The sequence below is a fragment of the Octopus bimaculoides genome, chromosome 17, assembly GCF_001194135.2.
Source record: "Octopus bimaculoides isolate UCB-OBI-ISO-001 chromosome 17, ASM119413v2, whole genome shotgun sequence".
Classification (NCBI taxonomy): Eukaryota; Metazoa; Mollusca; class Cephalopoda; order Octopoda; family Octopodidae; genus Octopus; species Octopus bimaculoides.
Genome location: NC_068997.1, coordinates 48,978,308 through 49,001,254, shown reverse-complemented (window position 1 = coordinate 49,001,254; position 22,947 = coordinate 48,978,308). Strand labels below are relative to the sequence as shown.

Genomic DNA, 22,947 nt, shown 5'->3' with positions numbered 1-22,947 from the left:
ACTGTCGCTGCTATTACCACGACCACCACTCTGATTTACATCATAAGTATTTCAGTAGTAATTACTATCGTACACACAGAAGTTCCACTATAGTTGTTTCACTAATCAATACCACCATATATAATTTAGCTTACATCATAATTATTTCAGTAGCCATCACCATCTTTATTGTCATTGAATATTCTTTGCTTGGATGTAGTTATCATCATCATCATCATCGTTTAACGTCCGCTTTCCATGCTAGCATGGGTTGGACGATTTGACTGAGGACTGGTGAAACCGGATGACAACACCAGGCTCCAATCTAATTTGGCAGAGTTTCTACAGCTGGGTGCTTTTACGTGCCACCCGCACGAAGGCCAGTCAGGCGGTACTGGCAACGGCCACGCTCAAAATGGTGTCTTTTATGTGCCACCCGCACAAGAGCCAGCCCAGGGGCACTGGCAACGATCTTGCTCGAATCTAAATTAAATCTCCATAGGTTTTGTTGCTGCTGTAATTTTCTAATTTTGCTGGTGTGTATATTGTATATATATATGCGTCGATAAGTTTAAATGTTTTTGTTATGTTCATTACAGGCCCAACATTAGCCAACCAGTAAGCATGATGCACCCATCACCTGCAGCATCGACTGAAGAAGAGGATGTTGGCAAGGGAACTAACATCCCTGCAGAGGCTGTCACTGAAGTCAAAATACGTCTCGAAGAAAAAGAAGACGACGGAAGTGGTGGTGGTCATATAGCGATGGAGAAAAAGAGTGTTTCACCATCCAAGCCTCTTAATGTTGCTGTGGAACCATCAGAAGATGCTCACATGTCTTTGAAACTAAATGGCAAGTGGGTTTTTTTTGGTTTTGTGTCATTTACGTTTAGAAGCTTGCTTTGCAACCAAGTGTTCTTGGGTTCAGTCCCACTGCAACATCTTGGGCAAGTGTCTTCTACTATAGCTCTGGGCCAACCAGTGCTTTGTGAGTGAATCTAGTTGGTGGAAGCCAATCACATGTTCATGCGTGTGTGTATGTCTATACATACATGCATGTGTGTATGTATATGTATATATATGTCTCTTTATGTCTCTGTTTTTCACCCTCCCCCACCTCTTGACAACTTGTGTTGGTTTGTTTACATCCCTGCAACATAGTAGTTTGGCAAAAGAGACTGATAAGATACATACCAGACTTTAAATGACAATTACTGGCAACAATTTATTTCAATGAAATCCTTCAAGGTGGTGCTCCAGCATGGTCACAGTCTAAACCAAGACTGACTTAAAATAGTTGTTGTAGCCCTAGGTTAGACTTGATTGAGCAGATCTTCAGTTGTGACCAACCTGTCCCCTTTACAAAACCATCCTGCCCACGTAATGACTAGGTTTCTTCTTATTCCAGTGACCCTGCCAGCTTCTGAATCACTCTTATGGTTTCACAGGAGCCTGATGTGCTAGAGACCTGTGCCAAGCTCCCTATGTCAGCTTTGTCATAGTTTCTATGGCTGGATGCCTTTCCTAACCCCAACTATTTCACATAATGTACTAGGCAGGGCTGTGGAGTCGGAAACTATTATGGGGTAGCTGGAGTCAGAGTCAGTGAAGATACAAATTAGTGAGCTGGCTACACTTCTGGCAGAGGGCAGGGTTCATACAGCAGACGTCCCTAGTTTTGTTTTTGCTGTTGTTGTCATTCTTCTCTGTGTTGCTTCAATTTGTCTTTTTTTTTACATTAATTGAAGGAACTCCTGACTGTGATAACGATAACACATCCAACAGTATTGAAGATAAAATTTCGCCAAAGAAAGAAACTAAATGTCCTTTGACTGATGGAAGTGATATGTCATCTGAAAAAAATCCCCAAGAAGAAACGGTGAGTTTTAAATGTTCTTCATTATTTCTGCCTCAGTAATTTCAATGGCTGGATACATTGATAATCATTATCTTCATCATTTAACATCCACTTTTCTGTGCACACTTGAGTTGGGCAGGATTTGTCGAGATGAATTTTCTATGGCTGGATGTTCTTCCTGTTGCCAACCCTCAGCTGTTTCCAGTCGAGGAGGTAATATTTCCTTTTGGTCGAGCACGTTTTTCATGAAAGATAGGAAATGAAAACCACTGCTTGCACGACAGTGACACTTGTTTACAGTTGTCGTGCAAATGTTGTTGGAAAATTCAGACGGTTGCAACATGGATTTGATTCTTGACCACAATGAGTTTATTTTCTTATCTACTATCTTTTGGAAAGTCATGTAAAGTTACATATGGTCAGTGCCTTCCTCAAGACTCCAGAACCCAGAGTCTCTTACGTAGCTTGTGACTGTGTAGTTGGGTTTGTTTCAAAACCACATGTTTAAGGGTTCAATTCCACTTCGTTTTCAACAATAGCCCCAGATTGACCAAAGTGGATTTGATAGACAGAAACTGTAAGAAACCCATTATTTATGTGTGTGTGTGTGTGTGTGTGTATATATATATATAAATATTTCTAAGTCTCTCTAAAGGAGACTACGGCAGCGGTACTGGATATTAATAGTTATCACCAAGCCAACATGGCAGTCCAAAAAATAGGACGAATGCTGCCGTTGATTAGCTCCAAGAGGCCATCGCCTCTAGCTAGCTATGTGACACCCGAACCTGTGTCCATTATAATCTTCGAGCAGGCGAGGTCAGTCGCTTCCCTTTTGCTGGCCTGACATCTACAGACTAGTTTCGGGGTGTTGCCACTTATCAATGTAGGGCAGCTGAACCCAGCAGGCGTCGCTACTGACCGTCTGTACGGAGGATTATTTACCTAAATTCAGTGGAATACAGTCCACACTGTAAAGTGGTTGGCATTTGGAAGAGCATCCAGCAGTAAAATTCATGCCAAAACTAACCTTGCCTGTGCTAGTGCCACATAAAACGCACTGAGTCAGCTCTGCAGAGAGGTTGGTGTTAAGGATGGGCATCCAACTGTAAAATCCTGCCTGGGGTAGTCTTCTAACTGGCTGACTTCTGTCAACTGTCCTACCTGTACATGCATGAACGTTGGACGAGTAGCCCATTCCGCTCAAAAGGTCCCTGAATAAGGGTTGCCTAAGGATGTTGAATGAAATGCCCATGTTTCCAGAGGTGAATTGTTCAAGACCCAAACAATTCCTCTCAACACATGACAATGATGCTCCCCCACTACTTCTGCTCGTGATCAGAGATGCACATATCATGAACCACCAAGGGACATGCTCAACTGGTTATGGTCAAGCAAATCTGTGGTCCTGAGCAGAATATTTGCTGTAGCCCATCTTTTTATATAAGACAAAACAATGTAGATGATAACACTTCCAATCAATTAAGATCAGAAGCCATGAGAGCCACTGCCTGGTACTGCATTATTATTATTATTATTATTATTATTATCGTCATCATCATTATAGGTGAAAGAGACTGTGACCAAAGAGACAAACACATCAGTGATGATAACTGCTGACATGATGAAGGAAGAACAGCTACTGCAGCAGGATTCAATTGAAGCAGAGCAGAAGCTGAAGGAAGAACAGGAAGAGGTGAGTGGCATTGTTGTCCATTGTGACATTGCATTGAGCATGGTGTATCAGTTCACTAATACATCGTTGTAGTAAATCAGTGTGATTATGAAACCAAACGGAATCCATCATGTGTGAGTGTGTGTAGATGAATACGTGATTTATATTTGTGTGTGTGTGTGTGTGTGCATGTTTATCTATGAGTGTATATGTATGAATATGTGTGTACAGAAGACCAGCAAATCTTCAGTCATTGTCATTCCTTCACCTTGTGAAAATAAACACCATACTCTATGTATTGATTGCTGCTTCAGTTAAGGCTTGGTTGTCTCTTATGTATATTTATACATAAAACACACATGAATATTGATATATATATGTCCAACCCATGCTAGCATGGAAGGCGGACGTTAAACGACGATGATGATGATATATATATATATATATATATATATACATTCACACACGTGTGTTTGGTGGAGAAAGAAATAGATTCTGTTGCAATTGTGTGGCCAAAAACAACTTTCAAAATATGATTCTCTTTTAGTGCTGGAGTCAAATGAATGAGATGGCTCGGAAGGTGAGGTACCAGCGTTTACAGATTCTCCTGGACAAAAGCAACGCTTACACTCAGTATCTCTTGGGGCGCATCAAGAAACAAGAGAAGGAAGAGGAACACAGAAGAAAGATGGTGGCCAAGTTGATTCAGAAACGCCACAGAGAGAAGGCTCAACGGGTAAGAGACCGTTCATTTTAGGTGCAGTCAGGTCTATATTTTATATTCAGCAAGGGTAATTAAAATCCTATTATATAAATTAACTTGACGTGGATTCCTTGTTAGAACAGTAGATGCTGTGTTATTAGTCTCGAGAGATCCTCTCATATTAGTTCTTGGTGTATAAAAGCACACACACATAACACAAAAGTCTGTATATTTGTGGTAAGAAGCTTGCTTCCCAACCACATGGTTCTGGGTTCAGTCCCACTGCATAGTGTTTTGGGCAAGTCTTCTACTATAACCTCAAGGCTGACCAAAGCCTTGTGAGTGGATTTGGTAAACTGAAAGAAGCACATCTGCAGGTTTATGTGGTGTGGCTGGGAGGGCAGTTGGGGGTCATATAAGCAGTCGTTAACCACATGAGATATCAAATAACTAATTTTAATTAAAACTTAACCAGAGCAGCTACCTTGAGCAGTTGAGATGCTTTTAATCTTCCTACTTAAAATATGATATTTTTGTAGGTTATGGCTAAAATTCAAAAACTTACTTGCTCTATATAGTGAGTGAGTACTCAGGCTGGTACACTTTTTTTGTTTTTATTTTGTTTTCTGTAGAATTTCAGGCTGTTACCCTTTTTTTTATTATTTTATTTTCTATAGAATTTCAGGCTGGTACTTTTTTTTTTTTTTTTTTTTTTTTTGTTTTCTGTAGAATTCAGGCCGGTACTCTTTTTTTGGTTTTCTGTAGAATCTCAAACTTGTTCCCTTTTTTGCAGGTGAATGGTCCTAATGCTAAGGAATCAGAGGAAGAAAGTGAAGTCAACGAAAATGGTAAGAACATATATATATATTTTTGTTTTAAATTGAATAAATTTGTCAGAGAAGAGGTTGTAAGGCCCCTGATGTTTGCAGGTCATCCCAGACTGATGTGGTTAGTACTACAGCCTGAACACCATCTTTTACTTGTTTCAATCTTTACATGGCACTCATGCTGGGCACCAACATCATCGTTTAGCACCCATCCTCCATGCATGCATGGGTTGGACAGTTCACAGGGGCTGGCCAGGTTGAAAAACTACCCTAGGCTTACTGTGTCTGTTTTGGCAGGGTTTTTATGGCTAGATGTCCTTGCTAACAGCAACCACTCTGTGGAGTGGACTCGGTGCTTTTTATGTGACACTAGCATAGGCGAGGATAGTTTTGGCATGGTTTTGACAGCTGTATGCCCTTCCCTCTACAGTGTTTTTTTTTTGCGTAGCATCTAGAAGATTTTTAGTCAAATAAATCATTTCCAGTACTTATGCTATTGGCTACCTCAAGAGAGTCATTTTCGATAGCGCCAATGTAGGTAAGGGAAGTCGGCAAAATGAAGAGTCCACGTCCCCGATCTTTAAAATATAATTATTTGCACATTGCAATGCTTGAAGCAAATTAGAGAACTTCAAATACGCAAACTGATAATTGCAGGCATATTAAGAAGTTTACTTGGTTCCATGTTCAGTTTACTGTGTGATATCTTGGCCATGTATTTTCTGCTATAGCCCTGGACCGTCCAAAGCCTTGGGAATAGATTTAGTAAGGAGAAATTGTATGGAAGCCCATTTTGTGTGTGTGTGTAAATGCTAAAGTGTTACACTATCAACTTCGGAATGGTAATTGTTAATTTAAACTGATTTAAAGTAAATGAATGTAGTTCAGTATCATTTCTCCCTCAGGATTTGAACTTGTGAATAGACCAGACTTTTGTCTAATAACTATCGTTACTAATCACTGTACCAACATGATATTGTATCAGCTTTTACTTTCTTGTTTCTAGACACCAATTCTACATCTGCAAAGAAAAGGTTGGCTGGTAGTCCAGATCAGAACAAAGTAAGTATGGTTGCTTTGCATTTGTTTTCCTTCTCCAAATTAGTTTTAAGTGTTTTGCCTATTATGTTCAGCATATCACCTCTTGTTGATCCAATTTCATGCCATTATTTTATTATTTCCTTTATTTCATTTCGACAAGAGAATCGTAGACACTCTATTTCAGAAAGTTTGGAAAACAACAATGATATATCTGTCTCTCTCTCTCTCTCTCTCTGTATCTCTATGTAGCATTGAGGTAGATTTTCTACAACTGAATACCCTTTCTGTTGCCAAACCTCCCCCGTTTCCATTGTGTGGTAATATTTTTGCCATGGCCAGACATGTTTTTACAGAAGATTGTAAACAAAAGACACCACTTGTATATAATGGCAACATTAGTTTACACACAATGTCAAGACAAGGTGGCAAACATATATGTATACAATAGGCTTCTTTCAGTTTCCATGAAATCTATTCACAAGGTTTTTTATTGGCTTCCAAGAAGATATTAGCTCAAGGTGCCATGCATTGGAACTGAACCCAAAACCACATGGTTAGGAAATGAACTTCATAACTATGCCACCATTGAAAGGGTTACCTTTATCTTCTCAAGTATGAGGGTCTACTCAGACTCTAGTCATATCCTATTAACATTGCATCTACTCTTCTTTTTTTTTTTTTTTTTTTTTTTTTTTCACACTTTATTCTTAATATTCATATTCTTCTTTACCTTTTTTTCCCCCTTTCTTTCCTGCAGGATGCCAAAAGACCCAAATTATCTGACACTGCGGAGTCTTGTAGCAGTGATGCCACTATCGACCAAGTTATCAAAACTGAAGATGAGACTACAGATGATATTTCAAAGATGAACATGGTGAGTTTGTTGTGCGTGCTTTCTTTTCCCTTTATATATAATATGAAAAAAAACAGACGTTAAATGATGATTAAAAATGATTATATAAAAGGTGCTGGAGCGATGTGCAGTAGTAAGAAGCTTGCTTCCCAACCACATGGTTCCAAGCTCAGTCCCACTGCGTGGCCCCTTAGGCAAGCGTCTTCTGCTATGGCCTCAGGCTGACTAAAGCCTTGTGGGTGGAGTTTGTAATTAGATACACACAGAAACTGAAAGAACCCTGTTGTGTGTGTGTATATATATATATATATATAGATGGAATTTACAGAAAAAGAAAAAGACGAAGACAGGTGTATAACCAACAAGCTGGTGTATTAGTTTGATACTTTGGAAGGTGAGAAAGTCTTTTACATTTCGAGCCTACACTCTTCGACAGGAAGGAACATGAGGAAATAAACAGAGAGAGAATGTGGATTATTGAAGTGGTTAGTCACAGTTTAAAACCAAAAGGCACAAGTACAATTGTGACTAAAGTGACTAAGGGTGCAAGTGAGCACCATCATTACTAGAAATAAGAGTCAAAGCAACTCTTAGCTGTGGGTAAAGCTCTGTCTATTGGCTAACAAGAGAGACAGCCTCTGTACAGCAAGCGTCAGATCACCAGTGATTTCACATAGAATAACTCCGCATCAGTGATGCTACATGTGTGTCTGTGTCCATGTTTGTTCCCCCTCACTGTACTTGGCAACTGGTGTTGGTGTATTTACATCCCCCATAACCTAGCAGTTCAGCAAAAGATATTGATAAAGTACCAAGCTTTAAAAAAAGTACTGGGGTCTATTCATCTGAATAGAAATTCTTCAAGGCAGGTCAATTTGAGATGGTGAATGACAACAAATGGACTTTGACAAAGCTAGCTGATTTACTGATTGATTGACCAAAAATTAGTCAAAAAATAGATTACTTGATTGAGCAGTGAAGCAAAACTTGCTTCAGCTCTGTCTGTGCAGAAACAGAGCCGGTGCATATGTTTATTATTGGCGTAATGACCTATCCAAAATATAACTAAATTATTTATTTTATTTATTTCTGTCTCATTTGCAATCTGTTTTGGTCAGTTATTGAATGAAGAAGATATAGCATTAGCAGAGCGGACCTTCAATGGACAACTGCTGCCACTGAACCAGCCAAAACTACTTGTGGGTGGTGTGCTCCGACCCTATCAAATGGATGGATACAATTGGCTTAAGGTGACTATTTACTATTATTACCATTATCATCATCATCATTGTTTCTTTCAATTAATTTCAAATATAACAAAGAATTTAGTAAAAGAACTTCGTTATCATTTATCTAATGTTAGGAACATAAATTGTGACTAAGCTTTGGTGGAAGATTTTAATTCAAAACTTATGAAAACAAGACACTTGTACTACAGAGCCAGAGGTAGTTTCAGCTGGGTTCATATTGAAAGGGTTAATGTGTCCATGTGCAGAGAAGCATAAAGTATTATTCTTTGTTGAATTTTTATAAATGTAATTGCAAACAAGTTTTCTTTCTCCACAGATGTTGTATGAGAATGGTGTAAATGGTATATTGGCTGATGAAATGGGCCTTGGTAAAACCATCCAGTGTATAGCCTTGGTGTGTCACCTTGTATCAATGGGGGTCTCAGGACCTTATCTGGTTTGTGCTCCTCTCTCCACACTACCAAACTGGGTGTCTGAATTCAAGCAATTTGCACCTCAGGTTTGTAATAATTCTTCATTTTCTTTTTCTTCTTGTGTCTTGTCCTTTGAGTGTGAGTGTTGTTTTAACAATCCACTTATCCATGCTAATATGTGTTGGATGGAATTTGTGTCAGATATTCTGCTACTGGATACCTTTCCTGTCACTAACCCTCACCTGTTTCTTTGTAAGCTAATATTTCCTTATGGGCAGAGATGTTCTTGCAGAAAATTGGAAATGATTGACACTGCTTCTGTGACACTGACAACCATTGCACAATTATCATGTGATGTCAATACAAGGAGACACGTATTGAAGTTAGTGGAATCATTTAATCCCCCCTCCTCTCAAACTTGCTGGTCCTGTGGTCATCTCAGTATTATTTAAGTTTAATTAGTCCACATTACTCCATAAAGAACACAGGGCCGGTTTCTGTAGTATTTTTTTCCTGGATGAGATGTCAGTTTGTTGTACGATTACTTATTTTCATCAGCTCGTAGACTGGAGTGGATGTGAAATGAAGTGTTTTGCTCAAGAACACAGTGCATTGCCTGGTCCAGGAATTGAAATCATGATCTTATGATAATGAGTCCAACACCCAAAATTACTAAGCCATGTGCCTCCATTATTATTATTATTATTATTATCCTCATTATTATTATCATTAAGGCAGCAAGCTGGCCGAATCGTTAGCATGCCGGGTGAAATAATTAGTGGTATTTCGTCTGCTGTGTTGGATGGATATGTGTCCTCATCTCTAAAATATAGAACAGCACTGCTAATGATGTATACTTGTGTGTATGTTCATTTTTGCGCTTGTCTCAACTCTGCTTGACAACTGGTGTTGGTTTGTTTATGCCCCTGTTCAGCAAAAAGATAGAATAAGTACCAGACTTGGGGGGGGGGGGAAAGAACCAAGTATTAGGATTGATTTGATTGACTTAACTCTTCGAGTTGGTGCCCCAGCATGGTCAGTCCACAGTCCAAGGATTGAAATAAATAATTATTGAAATGACCTGTCTTACCTTGAACTGTTTTAATCTTTGTCCTTACAGATCCCTGTAGTATTGTATCATGGAGATCGTGCCACGAGGTCAGCATTGCGCCAGAAACTCCTCACTGAGAAAAAACTCGATGAGAACACTTACATTCTGCCGGTCGTCGTTACATCGTACCAAATCATTATGAATGACCGTAAACTGCTGTCGCACATAAACTGGAAGTATTTGATTATTGATGAAGGCCAGCGCATTAAGAACACACACTGTCGTCTGATTAGGTGAGTACTGCCCTTGGGTATATATATATATATATGTCAGTAGAGGTGCATCTGGCTGAGGTGAATCCAGCTCAGCAAATTCCATCTGACCCATGTGAGCATAGAAAATTCGATTTTAAAAGATGATGATGATGATGTTTCTTGTTGCTTTCAGTGAGCTGCGTTTATACAACACAACACATCGGTTGCTGTTGACTGGGACACCTCTGCAAAACTGTCTGTCAGAACTTTGGTCACTCCTCAACTTCCTTCTACCTGAGCTGTTTGATGATTTGAGAAGGTAAAGTATTCCCTCTTGATTGCTACGACACCTTCGTCATCACAGTCTGCTGCTGATGATGATGACGATGATGATGTATGTAGTCAGTTGACTACATGTTTATCCATACAACTCTTGCAGAATGTATGAAACAGAACCATTAAAGTAACACCTGAAACAAACAACAGAAGCAAAACAGATGTAACAGAGAAATACTCTTCTGCATTCCTAAAATGCAATGCTGCATGCATATGAGCACAGGTGTGCACCTGGTGTTGCAGCAAAGTCTTTGGTGAGAAGTTTGCTTCCCAGCCTCATGGTACTGGGTTATAGTCTCACTGTATGGCACCTTGGGTGGGTGTCAGTCCTGGGCTGACCAATATCTTGTGGGTGAATGTGGTAGATGGAAATTGAAAGAAGCCTGATGTACATGCAAGGCAAGTGCTGAAAAGTTCCTGGCTTTGGGTAAAAGAAAATGCTGAGAGGATCAGTTAATTCTGGTTTTATTCAACATATTTCCGTTTTAGAGTGACGTACTTATTGCAGCAGTCCTTCAGTTTTTCTAAGCCCTGTGAAAGAAGTTGGAAGTTTGGGGCCTCTAACCACACCTTTTGTGAAACCTTGAAATGGTATCACAAAAGCCGGGAACTTTTTAGACTCCCTTCCCCCCTCATATTTGTATGTACACGCATATGTATATACATGAAGGGGTACTGGAAAGTTCCTGGCTTTGTGTAAAAGAAAATACAGGAGGATCAATTAATTATGATTTTATTCACTATATTCCTCTCTCAGATTTATACTCTTATGGCAACAGTCCTTCAGTTTTTCTAAGCCCTGTTGAAGAACTTGGACGGTTTGGCCTCCAACCAGGCATTTTGTGATACCCTTAGAGCCAAGAACTTTTCAACACACCTTGTATATGTGTGTTACTGTCCCCTTGCCATGACATCATGTGATAGTTGTAAATGAATGTCAATCATGCATGCAGTGTTCTTCACTTCAAAAATTTCTGGCTATGAGAAAATGTCATCTTGCTTGGAAGTAAGTGAAAGATGATGACAAGAAGGACATCTTGCCATAAAAAATCCACCATGACAAATTCTGTCCAACCCATGCAAGCATGGAAAAGTGGATGTTAGAAACCGACAAAACTTGAAAATCTGAATATAATGATGGTTGTATTCTTTATCCTTCAGTTTTGAATCTTGGTTTGACATCGAACGCATTGGACAAGAGAATGCTGATGAAGAAATTGTTGCCAGTGAAGAAAAGGACCACATTCTCTCAATGCTCCACCAAGTAAGTAAAATGTCTCTTCTGTTTGCCAATTTCTTTGAGTCGTTTCTAGTCCAATCCTCCAAGACACATATTTCATGTGAGAATGGTGATATTTTCTTTTCAGATTCTCATTCCTTTCATGCTGCGACGTCTCAAGTCAGACGTGGAATTGGTCATACCCCCCAAGAAAGAAGTGCTTGTTTTCTGTCCTCTTAGCAAACTTCAGCAGACTTTCTACAAAGCAACTTTGGACAATACCATTGAGGACTTGCTCTATAAAAAGGTTAGTCATCTTCATTTGTTATAGTCTGTTTGACCTTCTTTTACCTCAGTGTGACACGTGACCCCTTTTTTTTTTTAATGATTTGTTTTTAAATCAGAGAGAAGGCAGTTCTCATGAGCTTTCACAAGACCTCCAAGACTTGTGGAAAGAGAAGGAAGTAAGCTATCATCAAACTAGAAACCTGGTCTGCAGCTAGCAACAGGGTTGGCTCTGTTAACTCTTTAGCATTTAAACAGACCATATCTGGTCCCAAATATTCTACCTGATTTATGTTCAAACTAGCCAGATCTGGCCTCTCACGCCTACCCTACAATGTCATCTTAAGAATAAACAATCATAACACTGCAATCTTAAAGCTCCATGATAATGCATTATTAATTCAAAGCAATGTGAATAAATAAGCATTGCATTTGACAAAGTAATGTGAATGTTAAAGAAGATATTTTAACTATTTTTTTTTTATGTGTGCTTGGTAGTCTCATTTTCATAGAATGTGCTCAACTGTCCATGCTATGTAAGTGCAAATCCCAGCACTTTATGGATTAAGGTGTCCAGCCTGTATCATTGTATCTTATCTGATCGACATGTCTATTTATGCCATTCTGTTTCAACTTGTGTTACTAAACATCTTATTGGTCACTAATAATTTGTTTAACCACTCTATACTGGTGATTCTGCATTGACCAATCTTATACATTGTTTGTGCATATACTCTGTGTGTTGGTCAGCAAGATTTTGCTGATCTCTCAATGATCAATGTGTTAAAATAGTTCTTTGCATTTTCTTCAATTTTGCAGGAGAAGGATAAAGAGAAGATCAAGGTGAACCAGAACGGTCGTCCAGTTCGGCAATCAAATGGGAAGAAGACAGAAGAGAGGTAACATGATTATAGCTCTTGATGGCGCCCTCACAAGTTCCACTGTCACCAACATTACCATGGGCAAATTATTGCCGAGGCAATGATGGGACCTCAACTTTTTAGTAAATTAACAACCAAATCTCCTTCAAATTACATCATATTGCCATGAAAAAGAAAGAAAAAAAACACTTTGAATCGTGTAGTTCTTGAATGTACTTTGTTGAGGGAAAAGAATTAAGATGGAACAGCCATGCTGGGAATGCCTTTGATCAACTATATGGCTTCTTAGTCAAAATTATTATTATTACTATTAAGGTGGTAAGCTCGCAGAATCATCAGCACGATGGACGAAATACTTGGCAGTATTTCACCTGACACTACATTCTGAGTTCAAACTCTGCTGAAGTCAACTTTGCCTTTCATCCTTTTGGGGTTGATAAACAACACACGTAGAAAAAGATGCAACCGATTCTGTCCAGTACTTTGCTTGCAGTCATTACTCTCAAGCTGTATATGCAACTAGTTATTCTTTTTCTCAGGAGCCCAGGTCCTGGGGGTGAAGTTAGACACAGGGGCCCAAGTTTGAGAACGTTAATGGGGGATAAATAACAATTGCAACAACACCACCGCATATGAATGACATAGCATTTTTGTTTGTTTATAATATCAGGGATGACAAGTCAACTTCCCTCTCGGATTCGCGGATAAATTTGAAGATGAACAATATAATGATGATTTTAAGGAAGATATGTAATCATCCTTACCTCATAGAACATCCTCTCGACTCTAAGACTGGTGAGTTGGCGCTGGATGAAGGTCTTGTGAAGAACAGTGGTAAAATAGCTATGCTGGATTGCATGCTGCCGGTGTTAAAGAAAAATGGTCACAAGGTTAGTCACATGGTGTTTATTTAATTTGTCTGCAGGGTCTTCAACAGTAAAAACAATAGCAACAACATTTATCCCCTTCTCTCTTCTCTGCAGGTGCTGATCTTTTCTCAGTTTGTTCAAGTATTGAATATTTTGGAAGACTATTGCTACCTCAGAGATTTTGAATACTGTCGTTTGGATGGTAGCATGAACTTTGAAGAGAGGCAAGAGCAGGTAAGCTCATTTCTCTTGGTCTTTCTTTTTCTTCCCCTCCCACCTCTCTCTCTCCCAACTCAATTGTATTTGTGACATTGCCATCACCACCGCCATCATCATCATCATCATCATGACCATAATACACTGAACCACAACAGAAACGCAATTTTTTTAAAAGGCGCAGGAGTAGCTGTGTGGTAAGTAGCTTGCTTACCAACCACACGGTTCCAGGTTCATTTCCAGTGCATGGCACCTTGGGCAAGTGTCTTCTACTATAGCCTTCGGCCGACCAAAGCCTTGTGAGTGGATTTGGTAGACGGAAACTGAAAGAAGCCCGTCGTATATATGTATAAATATATATATGTGTCTGTGTTTGTCCCCCAACATCGCTTGACAACCGATGCTGGTATGTTTACGTCCCCGTAACTTAGCAGTTCGGCAAAAGAAACCAATAGAATAAGTACTAGGCTTCCAAAGAATAAGTCCTGGGGTCGATTTGCTCGACTAAAGGCGGTGCTCCAGCATGGCCGCAGTCAAATGACTGAAACAAGTAAAAGAGTAAAGAGATATGGTAAATTTTGAAAATTTATTTTGGGGATGTAAGTGTAAATGTTCCAAGGTTTATGGCTGAGACCCAAATTGCAGGTAACCTTTCAACTTTCCCCTGAAACTGGACGCCAATGCACAGCTGCACTGAAGGCTCTGGGTGGCAGTCGCAAACTACTGTCATGAAAACTGAAATGCATGTGCATCTTGTGGAAGTTATGGGTATAAAAATCAACTTGAACCATGTCCCTGGTGTTAGTAATTTGGATGCATCAGGTATGATCTGATAGCCAGCAGTGCAGAGAAACAAACTATCAGCCAAATGCAAGCAAGGTAGCCTGCCTTGGTTGTTGCAAAAGCTTGCAATGTCCATGTCAGCACGATCTTTCGCCTGCAACAGCAATACAACACCACCAACAGCACTGCAGACTATACCCACAGAGGGCGTCCCTGGCTCACCACGCCCAGGTAGGACTGTTTCATCCACCTGTGACAGCTTGCAAGGCCATTGGCACTGATCAGCAACGACATGGTATGATGCCAACTGGCCACCAACAGTCTCCATTATCCTGCTTGAGGGCCTGTCCTCACCGTCGAGCATGCCTGCAGTGACATCAACAATGGATGTTGATAGTCTTCTCTATCACTCCACTATGTCATTCCTCTCTGTCACTCCATTACAATATTTCTCTGATATGTTATGTTGATATCCTAAGACGGTCCATTCCGCTATCAGATTTGCTCTATGATACCCCATTATGACATTACCTAATGATACCCCATTGTGATGTTGCCTAATCATACCCCTTTATGATATTCCTCTATGATACCCTTTCAGATGGATTGCTTCAATAACGATAAAGAAGTCTTCCTGTTCCTGTTGAGTACCAGAGCTGGTGGTCTTGGTGTGAATTTGGTATCTGCAGACACCGTTATCATTTTTGATAGTGATTGGGTAAGTAAAGCCAACCCCATGTGTATTCTCATGGAGCTTCTGCACAGTTATTTGACATGCTAGGACCAACAGTTAAATTTTCAGAGTTAACTTGGGCTCCTAAGCACCAAAGAATGTGAAATGAAGTATCTTGCTCTGTGTGTGTGTGTGTGTGTATGTATGTATGTTTATTGATCGTCAACATCATTTAATGTCTGTTTTCCATACTTGCATGGGTTGAGCAGTTTGAAAGGTGCTGGCTAGGCAGAAAGCTGGACCAGGCTTCAGTGTCTGTTTTGGCATTTATGGTTTTTATAGGTGGATGCTCTTCCTAACACCAACCACCTCACAGATATTTATCATCATCATCATCATCATTTAACATCTATTGTTATTATCATTAAGATGGCATGCTGGGTAAAATGCTTAGTGGCATTTCATCTGTCTTTACATTCTGAATTCAAATTCTGCCAAAGTTGGCTTCGCCTTTCATCCTTTCAGGTTTGATAAAATAAGTATCAGTTGCGTACTGAGGTCGGTGTAATTGATTATCCCCCCTCCCCCAGATTTCAGGCCTTATGCCTATAATAGAAAGTATTATTATTTTACTTTCGAGCGAGATCTTGCCAGTGCCTCTGGACTGGCTCTTGTGCAGGTGGCACATAAAATACACCATTTTGAGCGTGGCCGTTGCCAGTACCGCCTGACTGGCCTTCGTGCTGGTGGCACGTAAAAGCACCCACTACACTCTCCGAGTGGTTGGCGTTAGGAAGGGCATCCAGCTGTAGAAGCTCTGCCAAATCAGATTGGAGCCTGGTGTAGCCATCTGGTTTCACCAGTCCTCAGTCAAATCGTCCAACCCATGCTAGCATGGAAAGCAGACGTTAAAAGAAACGAACGATGATGATCAGAGGTCTCGGTCTTACTTGCTCTGGTTGATTCTGTGAGAGTGGACAACAACCTGTTGTCAGAAGTCTTCACAGGGTCTCTTTCCACAAACTATAAGCTTTGGTACTTGGATGTTAACTTACTCTGGAAAGCACTCAACACTCCAGCACCCATCTCAAAATCCTAGCTATATCCCCTATAGAGCAGTTTTTTGGGGCCTCCTCATATCAATTCCATTTTCTCCGACATATTTCTGAAACCCGGTTGTTAATGCTCTGAGTGTCCCTACAACTACTGGGATAACATTTACTGTCCTTATTGCACACATTCTTGCAATTTTCATCTTTTAATTAACATCATTATTACTTCTAAATTCTTGTCGTTATTTTCTTGCAACTGTCAGAATCCTCAATGTGATTTACAAGCTCAGGATAGGTGTCATCGTATTGGTCAAGTAAAACCAGTTGTAGTTTACAGGTTAGTGTCACGAAACACGATTGACCAAAGAATCGTCGAAAGAGCTACAGCCAAACGAAAACTAGAGAAGATGATTATTCACCAAGGTAGGTTGCTTTTGATCTCTTTCATTGTTGATTCACCAATGTCGTCTTTGTCATTATCGTTGTTGTATGTCTGTTTTCTATGCTGGCAAAAGTGAAGGTTTCTTTGCTGCTTAAGTCAGTTTGTATCCAGAGCTACTTCTTGCATATATCCTTGTATTCTACACACAGTAAACGATATACAGAGTGATTCAAAAGTCTCCATATATTATTTTTATAAAAACAGTTTATGAGATCCCCTGATGTGACCCCGCTTGATTTCTATCTTTGGGGGCATTTGAAAGGCATGGTGTATCACGGAAAGATAAAAGACATAAATCATTTGAAGGAACGCATCACCAACTCCCTTGCACACGTATCACCAGATGTGCTATTACGAATTCACAATGAATGGGGTAAACGCATTGCAATGTGTATTCAAAACAATGGTAACCATATAGACCCTTTTAAATAAAAGAAAAACTGTTTCTTATAAAAAAAGATAAATTGTTCCTATGTATGGTGATTTTTTAATCACCCTGTGTATGTACAATACAATATACGGCTGTATCTTAATCAATTTTGCAATAAGTAATAAATAAAAATTATTACTTGTCAACATGCAATATTTATAGATTTGTTTTCCACAATATCATTAGTTAAACAAGCAGTGTTTCATGTCGGGAAGCAATTTTTTAAGTAGGGTAATGTCTGTGTTTTTATGTAGGTTGTCCCCACCTCCTTCAAAGTTCAAACAATATATTCTGCTGTATCAGACTTTCTCTACATCCTTCTATGTCAGAAATGTTCTTTTTGTTGAACTGGTAGAAACGTTAGCACGCCGGGGGAAGTGGTTAGTGGTATTTTGTCTGCCGTTACGTTCTGAGTTCAAATTCCGCCGAGGTCGACTTTGCCTTTCATCCTTTCGGGGTCGATAAATTAAGTACCAGTTACGCAGTTACGCACTGGGGTCGATGTAATCGACTTAATCCGTTCGTCTGTTCTTGTTTGTTCCCTCTATGTTTAGCCCCTTGTGGGCAATAAAGAAATAGGTATTTCGTTTGTCTTTATGTCCTTAGTTCAAATTCCACCAAGGTGGATTTTGCCTTTCATTCTTTCAGGGTTGATAAACTGAGTACCAGTTGGGTACTGGGGTCGATGTAATTGACTTACCCCCTCCTCCAATAATTGCTGACCTTGTGCCAAAGTTCAAAGACATCATCGTCATCATTATTATTAAAGGGGGTTGACATGGCAGTATCATTAGCAAGACGGCGAGCTGGCAGAAACGTCAGCACGCCGGGCGAAATGCTTGGCGGTATTTCGTTTGTCTTTGTTGTAAGTTCAAATTCTGCCCAGGTCGACTTTGCCTTTCATCCTTTTGGGATTGTTAAATTAAGTACTAGTTGCATACTGGGATCGATCTAATCGACTGGCCCCCTCCCCGCAAAATTTCGAGCATTGTGTAGAAAAGCATTACCATGTCAACAAAATGCTTAGCAGCGTTTTGTCTGTCTTTACGTTCTGAGTTCAAATGCTGCCAGTGCCAGCTTTGCCTTTCATCCTTTTGGGGTCGATAAATTATCAGTTGTGTACTCGGGTTGATGTAATCGATTAGCTCTGTCTCTTAAAATTTTGGGCCTTGTGCCTAGAGTACAAAGAATTATTGTTAGTATTACAAAGGTCTGACGGTTGAGAGAATCGTTTGAATGACTTTCTTCCCACTCCTTACACATTCTCAGTTGAAATCCTGCTGGGGCCAACTTCAACTGGTATCCTTTCAATGTTGATAAAACTGAAGTACAAGTCAAATACTGGGGTTGACTAAATTTTCACCCAAATTTCTGGCTTTTTGCTTCTGTTAGGAATGTTGTTTGTTATTATTAGAATGAACTTTTTTTTTAATACACATTTGAATAGGGATATTTTACCTGAAATATTGGGAATAATTAAATATTCCTAAGGTATATTTCAGTATATATATACTATTTTACTTATTTCAGTCATTTGACTGTGGCCATGCTGGAACACCGCCTTTAGTTGAGCAGATCGACCCCAAGACTTATTCTTTCTAAGCTTAGTACTTATTCTATCGGTCTCTTTTGCTGAACTGCTAAGTTATGGGGACGTAAACACACCAGCATTGGTTGTCAAGCGATGTTGGGGGCGGGGGGGAACAAACACACATACATATATATATATATATATATATATATATATACAAGAATAAGGGCAGGGAATCGTCAATTAATAATAGAATTAATAATTAACAATTTTGCCAAGTAGTTCAGTATGAAAAAACCTTTATCGGTAAAACCATTTATCATCATAAATATACAGGGATTAGCATTGAGTTGCTTCTCCATATATATACATACAACGGGCTTCTTTCAGTTTCCATCTACCAAATCCACTCACAAGGCCTTGGTCGGCCTGAGGCTATAGTAGAAGACACTTGCCCAAGGTAGCACGTAGTGGGACTGAACCCGGAACCATGTGGTTGGTAAGCAAGCCTCTTACCACATAGCCACTCCTGTGCCTACATACATATATATATATATATATTAATTAGTGTTATTATTGATATTAAATGTTTGATTGGCATGAATAGTATACTTAGCATATTTGTTTTCTGTTATTATATTTTAGGGAAATTTAAGAGTGGTATAAAGAATTTCAGCACCAGTTTATCAGCAATTAGTCCCCAAGAGTTAAAAGAACTTCTCCAGTCTTCAGAACATGAAGAAATCTATGAAGGAAAGAACAGTTCGAGTGTGATCAGTAAAGCAGATCTACAGAAGCTATTAGACCGATCGGACTTCCTTGACAAACTTCCACAGAAGAAGACAGGTTTGTTGTTTGTCGCTCTTCACATTCATTCTGATTATTATGATGACAGTGATGCTGTTTAACTCCAGGTCTTTACTAATCCAGTAGACCTATGATCAAACACTGTGGAGGCGCAATGGACCAGTGGTTAGGGCAGCGAACTCGCGGCGATAGGATCGCGGTTTCAATTCCCAGACCGGGCGTTGTGAGTGTTTATTGAGCGAAAACACCTAAAGCGCCACAAGGCTCCGGCAGGGGATGGTGACGAACCCTGCTGTACTCTTTCACCACAACTTTCTCTCACTCTTACTTCCTGTTTCTGTTGTGCCTGTAATTCAAAGGGTCAGCCTTTTCACACTGTGTCACGCTGAATATCCCCGAGAACTACGTTATGGGTACACGTGTCTGTGGAGTGCTCAGCCACTTGCACGTTAATTTCACGAGCAGGCTGTTCCGTTGATCGGATCAACTGGAACCCTCGACGTCGTAAGCGACGGAGTGCCAACAACATGATCAAACTCTAATCCTAATCACTAGGATTTACTTTTTAGACATGGTGTGTGTGTATCTAGAATTTCATTAAACATTGTCTATTCTCTTTTGAAGGATTTAGCTGCTGTTTCTAGGGAGTTTGGTGACCATAGAAAAGCTCTTTTGTGTGTGTTTTGTCGATGGGGTTAGCATTGCCCATAATGGTAATCTGGAGAATGTGTGTCTTTGATGTTGATACTTTATATAATCATACACAGTGTGTTATATAGAATGGGTGGTTATGGTTGTAATGGATTTGATCATAAGTTCAATCAAGTCTAACCTGCAGCTAAATAACCTGGGGCTTACCAAGTTGATTACAGGTTCTGCATGCTAGAAGTTTATATTGTAGTTTACAGATGATTATTATTATTTTTGTACATTGAGTTCAAATTCTGCCAAGGTTGACTTTCTCTTCATCCTTTTGTAGTCGATAAAATAAGTACCAGTTATTCATTGGGGTTCGATGTCATCAATTTACTCAATGCTCTATTGATTTTCTAGTGTTTGTTCTTAACACATCTCTTGTCACTGTTGATTTATCTGTGTTATTTCTTTAATTTAATCTAATTTAAATCTTTAAAAAGTATTAAATTTCTCTTCTTTTTTCAGGCCACAAGAAACCAAATGAAACCTGCAAAGAAGTAGCTGGAGTCTTTAAAGTTATTGAAACTGAAGAGAATTCTTCTAATTTATCCAATATTATTGACTTAAAGAACAAAGTATTAGACACAGAAGTTTGTTAATAATTCAATCAAAAACACACAAAGGTGAGAAGATTAACCTTTAGCATGCTTAAAGACATCATTGTGCCCATACGAGTTTTCTCCTTTGTAGCTGTATGTGTGCTATCACTTTGAGAGGGGAGTACACTCACACAATGACATGCTGCATCTACAGCATGCTAAAGGTTAAATTCAATTTTTTATAAATAATTCACCAAATCATTTGTCGTTTGTCATTTCCTGCTATTCTCAGTCTTTATCATCTTTTTTCGTAAACCAAAAAAAAAAACAAAAAAAAAAAACCCATCCATATGATACTATTTGGAGACCAATTAAGTGTCATGACATATCACTTCAATCTCTTTTCTGACGTTAATCATTGAAATAACTCTCGTTTTTATCCTTCTCGTGGTTTAATTATCAAATTAATTAAGAACCATTAATCAGTTAATCTTAGCTTCCAAATTTCTCACACCTGCAACACATCTGTATCAATGTATAAATTATATAAATAAAATTTTTAATTCATGACATTTGTTATGGTTTTTTTTTTTCTTTCTTTTTCCTTGTTTTTATTCTCTGCTGCATACCTTCATCATCATCATCATCATCGTTTAACGTCCGCTTTCCATGCTAGCATGGGTTGGACGATTTGACTGAGGACCGGTGAAACCAGATGGCTACACCAGGCTCCAATCTGATTTGGCAGAATTTCTACAGCTGGATGCCCTTCCTAATGTCAACCACTCCTGGAGTGTAATGAGTGCTTTTACGTGCCACCGGCACGAAGGCCAGTCAGGAGGTACTGGCAACGACCACTTTCGAAATGGTGATTTTACGTGCCACCTGCACAAGGGCCAGTCGAGCAGTACTGGCAACGAACTCACTTGAATGTCTTTTCACGTGCCACTGCCCACAGTGGTTATTTTTTAAGGTGCAGGAGTGGCTGTGTAGTAAGTAGCTTATGAACCACTTGGTCCCGGGTTCATTTCCACTACATGGCACCTTAGGCAAATGTCTTTTATTCCAGCCTTGGGCTGACCAAAGCCTTATGAGTGGATTTGATAGACAGAAACTGAAAAGAAGCCCGTCGTATATATGTATATGTTTGTGTCTGTGTTTGTCCCCCTACCATCGCTTGACAACCGATACTGGTGTGTTTACGTCCCCATAACTTAACAGTTTGGCAAAAGAGACCGATAGAATAAGTACTAAGCTTACAAAAAATGAAGTGGAAAAGTTATCAGAAATGTAATTCCTATCCATTTTGTCATATATATATATATATATACACATACTAGTAAATTCACCCGTCCTTTGGACGGTTTAAGTTGCTTTGGTGGTATTTTTTTCAAATAACTGAACTACCGACAAGGTTTCTGAGTAGCACAGCAATCTATGTTTCCGATTAACCTAGGAATGGAAAACCAAATTGAAGGCTGGTTATTGTGGAGGTCGTTGCACTTTAATGATCATAGAAGGTATAAGTTTGCAAGTTATGCAAAGTAGAGCTACTGAAGTGTTTTGGGAGTAGGTTATGGATAATGACTACAAAATATATTTGTTTTACATGAAAACGAAATTTCTTGTGATTGTTTAAAAAAGCGAGAACAACAATGGCTAACAGTCAAAATATCATAATGGATGTTTAAATAAGCGTCCTTAAAGTGAAATGATACATTGGTACGTAAACGAAGGTCTCCACAAATAGAAGAGAAGGAAAAGAACATCACCTTTCAAATAACTCAGAATAGGTAAAGATAAGCTTGCCAATGTTTAATGCAGTTTAAATATGTAGATTAAGATTTTTTGGTATCGGATATTTATCGCGTACAGTGTTCCTAGTCAAAATAAATAGGCAAAATACTTTCATTTTGATAATATTCTCTAACCAAAAACCCAAACAATGCACATCAATACACACAAAAAATAGACTAATAATACACAAATACAACAAATAAATAAATAATATGTAAAAAGAAAAAAATATTCTGTAAGGCAAATATACCACTACATAATAAACAACTTTAGTGGCTAGCGATGGATTTCTACATAATCTCCATCACAACGTATGGATTGTCACAGAGTGATAGCAGAAGTTAGTTGCCTTATGTTCTGGGCAGTGAGATTGAAACTGAATACACACGGTCGCAAATAGTGCTTCTTAACCACACAGGTGTATATATCTATGCATATAATATATGTATGTTTATATTATACATACATATACATATATATATATATA

At 39.1% G+C, this 22,947-nt stretch overlaps 1 protein-coding gene across 1 annotated transcript in view; it reads left to right on the top strand.

Moving 5' to 3' along the window:
• Window positions 1–21,233, top strand: part of LOC106882159 (lymphocyte-specific helicase) — a 24,532-nt gene extending 3,299 nt beyond the window's left edge. Inside the window, exons 2-21 of the mRNA XM_014932731.2 lie at window positions 579–832; window positions 1,728–1,858; window positions 3,405–3,533; window positions 4,060–4,248; window positions 5,009–5,063; window positions 6,049–6,104; window positions 6,841–6,957; window positions 8,055–8,186; window positions 8,503–8,685; window positions 9,720–9,943; window positions 10,098–10,223; window positions 11,402–11,504; window positions 11,608–11,766; window positions 12,564–12,643; window positions 13,296–13,515; window positions 13,609–13,728; window positions 15,095–15,211; window positions 16,482–16,641; window positions 19,267–19,467; window positions 20,590–21,233. Of these exons, the coding sequence (XP_014788217.1) occupies window positions 579–832; window positions 1,728–1,858; window positions 3,405–3,533; window positions 4,060–4,248; window positions 5,009–5,063; window positions 6,049–6,104; window positions 6,841–6,957; window positions 8,055–8,186; window positions 8,503–8,685; window positions 9,720–9,943; window positions 10,098–10,223; window positions 11,402–11,504; window positions 11,608–11,766; window positions 12,564–12,643; window positions 13,296–13,515; window positions 13,609–13,728; window positions 15,095–15,211; window positions 16,482–16,641; window positions 19,267–19,467; window positions 20,590–20,723 (2,890 nt within the window). The 3' untranslated portion in view covers window positions 20,724–21,233. The remainder of the gene's footprint in view (window positions 1–578; window positions 833–1,727; window positions 1,859–3,404; window positions 3,534–4,059; window positions 4,249–5,008; window positions 5,064–6,048; window positions 6,105–6,840; window positions 6,958–8,054; window positions 8,187–8,502; window positions 8,686–9,719; window positions 9,944–10,097; window positions 10,224–11,401; window positions 11,505–11,607; window positions 11,767–12,563; window positions 12,644–13,295; window positions 13,516–13,608; window positions 13,729–15,094; window positions 15,212–16,481; window positions 16,642–19,266; window positions 19,468–20,589) is intronic.
• The last annotated feature ends 1,714 nt before the right edge of the window (window positions 21,234–22,947 follow it).